This window comes from Liolophura sinensis, chromosome 1 (assembly GCF_032854445.1).
Source record: "Liolophura sinensis isolate JHLJ2023 chromosome 1, CUHK_Ljap_v2, whole genome shotgun sequence".
In the NCBI taxonomy this organism is placed as follows: domain Eukaryota; kingdom Metazoa; phylum Mollusca; class Polyplacophora; order Chitonida; family Chitonidae; genus Liolophura; species Liolophura sinensis.
Genome location: NC_088295.1, coordinates 59646759 through 59653529, shown reverse-complemented (window position 1 = coordinate 59653529; position 6771 = coordinate 59646759). Strand labels below are relative to the sequence as shown.

The 6771-nt window shown below is 37.8% G+C and overlaps 1 protein-coding gene across 1 annotated transcript; it reads right to left on the bottom strand.

Moving 5' to 3' along the window:
• Positions 1-2530: 2530 nt before the first annotated feature.
• Positions 2531-3148, bottom strand: LOC135462790 (nanos homolog 1-like). Its single transcript, XM_064740053.1, has one exon. It carries the CDS (start codon positions 3146-3148, stop codon positions 2531-2533), a length of 618 nt encoding a protein of 205 aa, XP_064596123.1.
• Positions 3149-6771: the final 3623 nt, after the last annotated feature.

Sequence of the window (6771 nt, the reverse complement as noted above, 5' to 3'; positions counted from 1 at the left end):
GTTGTTGGATTAGCCTCATCAACCATTAGAGAAAGATGAAATATGATGATATAATCAAATGGTATTGGTTTGATATTTATTTTATTGTATAACTTATTCCAAGCGTGCAATTGGCATCGTCTTATTTCTGTATCCCTTATTTTGTGTTGAACAAATAAACCTAGTTTGCATTCCTGACAATCCGAAGAATAACTTTGAAAATGTCGTTACAGGATTCTGTCACTTCACGAGAACGGCGTCATCAAGCACCTGGCGCAGAGATGGTTGTCACCGCGGGACAAATGCACAAAGAAAAGAACGTTAGGAAATCAGCTCGACCTTGAAATCATGAAAATCGTTTTCGTTTTGCTATTGTGGGGAATCGCTATTGCCGTTTTCTTTCTATTCGTGGAAATTGTTTCCTCTAATCTTCAAAAGAAAAAGAAGACCTGCAAGCCGAAAATGAGACAATGGCCTCAGCAGTGATGGTACATTCTGGGTTTACGTGCGGAAAGAGTTCTGAGCAAGACAAACACTGAAAGATATGTGGCTGGTCAAATCTTAAATATTACATTTAATATACTGGATCTTACATGAAGGTGCTCTTTTTGATTACGCCCAAGAGCAAGACAGGGCGTCCTATCAGGCGAAAAGGTGCCATATTAGAGGCCTTGAGGAACACTGATAAAGGCGCGTCGCAGATATTAGATGACTGTAAACCTTGGTGCATACCGACGATAGCTACAGGAAATCTGACTGGCTGGCGTACTGTATATAGGGTGGAGCAAAAAGTCCGGACCCATAAATAATTTACTATACAATTTGATTTGATTTATTTTTAACATAATTTTGATCATTTAAGTATCATATATAGTTTTATTAATTTTATTTATTATCTTTCAGATTGTTGCCCATGGTAGAAAAGTTGACATTTCCAGAAAGAATAGAACTTGTGCTTTTGTATGCGAAGGACGGCGACAGCTCGCATTCAGTCGCAGATATTTTTAATGCTAAATACCCGAATAATGCATCGAAATGTGCAAAGATCATGTGTCTCACGAGTAAGAAAGTGTTTGGGGGAAAGTGGAAGTCAGTTCGAACATTTATTGTAAACTGTAAATTGTTATATAGTGAATTGCCTATGGGTCCAGACTTTTGCTCCACCCTGTATGTTAACTGCAAGTTCTAGGCGTTAAAGAAAACACTAAAATGTAGTATATATCAGATAACAGACCATTACATTAAACACTGTGGAAAAATTTTATTTTTTTTAGAATTTTTCTAACAAAGTGGTTTTAAATCATCAGCTTCTTCGATTGTCTGTATATAGTGACCCAGAGGGTATCAGTGAAGTCACGTCCACATTTTTTTGCTTGAAATAGTTGTCCATTTTGCAAAAGCATTCGTAGATTTACATTTACATGATATGCATTTAGAATAATGAAATTTGTGAAATTAGTACAGTTATGATCAGAACAGGTCACCGTAGAAGTTTCATATACATTTTACTGAGTTGAAAAAATTATCAAAAATAAAGCTAACTTTATGTGTGGTCTTTCATCTGACACGTTTAGAGCTTTCTTTGCCTTTAAATGCGTTACATGGTGGTAACATGTAATTTACTCTGAAGTGATGAAAATGGCTTGGCGAAGCAGAGACGACACAGCGGGAGGTCTTTGACCACGCCCTGATCTAAAACATCGGTTCACATCAATGAAGTTCACCGCCACCGTGCACACAACAAACGGTATAAGTTCTGTGGAAAACCAAACCAACGCGAAATAACCAAAAACACTATCGTAGTGTCAGTTTATGATTTATTGTTGTACAGCAGTATGGTATGACAAAGAAATGCTTTCGAAGGTAGTTCCTGAAACTACTGTGCACAAGGTAAAAACAATGAAGCAAAACAAGTTAACAGGGTCGATAATCTGTTCCCATGAAGGTGTTTCTCACCTGCCTTTTTCACGATGCCCGAGCACTAAACTTTACCGCTCAAATGTGACATACATTTACAACAGAGCAAGACATGATACCAGGTTCGTTTATCGTGATACATGCATATCGCAATGGTGGAGACGATTAAGAAGACAAGATGTGTGGCGTGTGCACATAAACATTGCAATCTATCTGGTAAAAAAAATATCATGCTTGTATACTATTGCATGCAAAAGCAAGCCTTACGGATTACAAAGGCACAATATCTTCATAACAAGCGCATATAACATATGTCTATATTAACATATAAAGCTATGATATATACAAAAACAAAGTAGAAGGTCAAAGATCAAAGGTCAAGACATCTTGACATCAGGTGATGTTAATATGGAGCACTGGTGTTGATGTTCAAAGGTTGGAAGGTATCTGAAAACAAACAAAAGGTAAGTAAATTTTAATACACATTAGGCCTATATTCAAGGGGCCAATATGATTTTCCATCAATCATTTCATACCTATATAACGACAATGGTTTGATTTTCCGGATTTACAGTATCGAGTATACAAACAGAATAAATTGTAGTTTACATAAGTTTATATTGTCGTTCTCACCTCAGAGAGTTTGTGTGTTGAGCGGACAATACTTGACGGTATGTGCCGCATCCCCTGAAGCGCCACATATCGGACATTTGTAACGCCTCAAAACAGGGCAGGTAACTCTTCCGCTAGAATCCTTCAGCACATGAGAGCCGTACTGGGAAAGACGTTCGCCGTTCGTCTTGCAGAAAACACAAACGGATATGGTGGCGTGAGGAAACTTGACTGGTGGAGACGATAGAGTAGATCTTCTGGAGGGCGTTCCTGTTAGGCTGGGAGACTGGTCATGAGGTGTCGGTGTGGACGTTCCTGGCAGTGAAGCGTTATACCGTGTCTGGGGAAAAGTGACGGGAGCTGGTGTCGAACCCGCACCATGACGGTTCATTCTTGGGGGACTCGTGTACTCCGACTGGCGAGACGAGGAGATGTCATCTACTAGGTTTTGCCAAACACTGGCAGGAGGTTGGTACATTGGACTGAAGAAACTGGATGAGCCGACGATAGCTCGTGGTTGTCCGGAGACAGATGACGTCACTGGTTTCTGTAATCGATCCGTTCTAGCCGATCCAAATATGGCGGTGAAGTCTACCGGGCTAGTTTGTCCAAACAGGTTATATTTCGGAACGTTGTCCATGACTTGTGGTCGGTTTTGGATGTGATGACTTGTGTTCTGGTCAGGCTTTTGCACTCTCTGTTCCGGATTTACAGAACCGAGGATCTATTTATTGGACTCAAGAGATTATCGGATTAGCTGTTTTACTTCATTCAAACCATCATGAGGTCTTCTTCCCTGTTTTGCATATAAGGATAAGATTTGAAAGGCGGCTTGGGGTAACTTAACCCTAGGGAGTGAAATACTATGGCCACATAAGCGCGGCTAAAAAACAACATGTGCCCGGAAGCAGCAAAGTTCCTTTTCGATTTAATTACATCACGGACGAGAGTCGTCAGACTCACTGTATGTGAAATATACCAACAACTGGATAGGAAGTTTAGTATTTTTGTTACTATTTGCTTTCTACCTACCATGAAAACATAGGAAAGATATGTCCCTTTTATTTCCTGAAAATGCTTTACACCAATCTAAAAGGTGTAATTAAAACCAATTTTGGGAAATATTACTCTGTAACACGTAAGAGTAGAGTGAGCTAAAATTTTCCGTCAAAAAATTAAAACGAGTCTGTAGTTGCGAATATGTCTCCAGAATTGTCAAACGTGGCGGGCTTGTAGCTTTCCAGAAGTAGTCCTATAGTATGTATACAAATAACCAAACGGGTGAGGGGGGCGGGGGGAGCGGTAATGGTTTTCTTAAAAGTTGTCCGTGGGTGGGTGGGAGGTGAAGTTTTTCGTGGTGTATTTTGCATCATTTTTACAAACACTCTCTTAACTGTCTGTAGTTTTTAAGGGGAACAAATCGTCATGACCCACAGTATTTAATTCGATGAACGAGATATTTGTTCAAATGTAATTTGAATGAACAGTACGAATACCGTTTTCAAGTGTCACCTGAAGACAGCATAACCTCATGTAGCATTTCCGTCTCGTATATATACGTGTACATACACATATAGTCTCATTCGATCAGCTGTGTCCAAAAGAAAATATTTCATAGTATTCTTTAAATTCCACTTTAAAATCTTCACTTCTGTCTCGAATTTATATACTGTGAACGAATAATTTCAGTATAGCAGCATATTATTTTTAGTTGAATACGTTAAACTTAACATATGAGAAAAATCAACTATATCATGTTTATTTATTAGTAAACCATTTAAAGCCTTTAATATGTGATTGATAGTAGATACCCTATGAAGCAAGACCCCTCGGGTAGTTGTAAATCTGTTCTTTTCCCACAGGAAGACCTCCGTAAAAGCACCACGCTCAGTTACTAATTAACTCAGGTGAGAAATATTAAATAGAATTGTTACACCCAAAGTAAACTACAGACAGCTTGTGCTTGTAGTTCCTACGTCTTCAACAAATTATTAACTAAATATGTCAAAAGAAAACACGCGCTACGTGTAATATGAAAACAGGTGCGATATGCAGCTGTATCAACTTTGTATGTTTGAAATTAACTCAAACACTAAAGAGTTTATTGTAACACTAGCTTTTTTCAAGCTTTCCACAGCTATTCGTTAGGCGATATCATCAATAGTGTGGAATAAACACTTGAAAAAAAAAGGAATATTAGTTGATTATTAGTAGCTTTTTTATTAAGAATTAATGAAAATAATGTGTGGTCATCACATTTAATAAATAATCACATGGACTCAATCCAAAAAGACCAGGCCTCGGGCACTCGTAGTTCACCAGTTCAGTCATGGTTTAGGCAACATTACCTATACAACCAATGCAAGTGAGACTTGTGAGGCTAACGGTGTCTGATTTCAAATATACCATCAAGGATCCGTTGAATGAAAAACATTGAATGAATGAGTCCGAAGAAGGCGAGATACGAAACAATGACATTAAGCCCCGGGTGTGCGGTGTTACTCTGTTCTTTACGAAAGCTTCTCACCTTAGGTAATTTTGCTAATTATAGAGACGCTCCCTGGGGTTTCTGTTTGATTTAACACTTGGCACAGAGCCAACACCTGCAACACGCTGTAGTTGGATATTGTGGGATTTTGTTTTTCGGAAAGAAACGTACATTTTGTTTGATATGAAATAACATTCATTTGACCCTTGATAATATTTGTATTACGTTTGGAACTACCAACAATAAATGAGCAAGAAGAATAAACTATATGTGTTTATCACATAATTATCTTCCAACAAACAAAAGAATTATATCTATTGTTACACTGAAGGTACAGGTACAGGTGAGGGAAACTCGCCACGTCGTGTCATTTCTGTCTATCACCAATTTGGACTCTCATCGCACAATGACAATCCAATAGCAACAGTCAATACACTACATATGGTGTAAGGAATCAGGACACAATATAGAGTGAATTGGAAGCTGACGTGATGCAACAAGTCAGAAATACAACAATTCCATTTGGATTCTATTTTTTGCCTTTGTTACTTTCCTTGCCATACCTTGTAATTGGTCCTACGTGAAATGTGATGATTTCAATCTACGTCACAAAGTATTGATTGAAAAACTAACGTGTGAAGGATACTTCATCAAACGCCTTCGATCTAAATGTCTAATATTTCAAAGAATTCATGTTGATTACATCAACAAGATGGTTTTATGGACAGTTGGAATAGAAGCGCGACAGAGATGTTTGTATTTGACCTGAACATTACTAATGTTTAATTATTAAACAGGGTTGAAATTATCATGCCAAATATTTACCCTGCATCACTGAAAACTTTTGACACCTTCACTCTTAAGTGTTAGTAGCTGTATTCGCAAAAAAGTTTCTAATTTTCTTTTTTACGCACCTGGGTCGGGGGTTTTTACGTCGTGGGTTTTTTCCGAGCTCTGCCCGGTTTTTTCCTCACCATAATACTGGACGCTGTTGTAGAAGTGAAATATTCTTGAGTATGGCAGAACACACCAATCAAATCAATAAATAAATATTTTTTACATATTCCTTTAGAACTTTAGGTTTTTTTTACTTTATCTTGGAAATGGGTCTCGCCCCTTTATGTTTTAAGAATATCAAATATAGGGCTTGGTTCAAAAATTAGCAATATAACATACATAGGACAGTAAAAAGAATTGTCTACTACAGCGTTCCGAAAGAACATGGATCTTACCAAGGAGAGAAATTTTTGAATATTTGGTCCCATTAAAAACCATTTGATGAGAAAAGGGATCCACCATAAATTTACAATTCTTGTTTCAAGAGATATCCCGACCAAAACAAATATGAACATAAGTTACTAGGCTAAAATGTTTACTTTCACTTTTTTCTCTGCACAATGCCTTGGTTTAAAATTCATAATACATACATGTATAGATATTGGCTGCATGTACCCACATTGTTTACTTCCAGGAAGACCCCAGGGAGAACCCCACTCATCACCTAATTAACACAGGTGAGAACTGTCGGCAAAGTTCTTTTATTTCACACGTAAAAATTAATCTCTTTTTTGTTGCTATTTCAACAGTTCTTTAACACACTTGATGTAAAATGGCTTTAGCAAAAACAAACAGACCCTAGAAGCCAGGGCGAATAACAATGGCGCTAATCCCCAGAGCGTGTGTAGATTAGAATATATAAACTCCGATTATTCACTCAGAGGCCATATTCTTCTCCAGTTACCTCACAGATATACTTACAAGACACTTACAGCGAC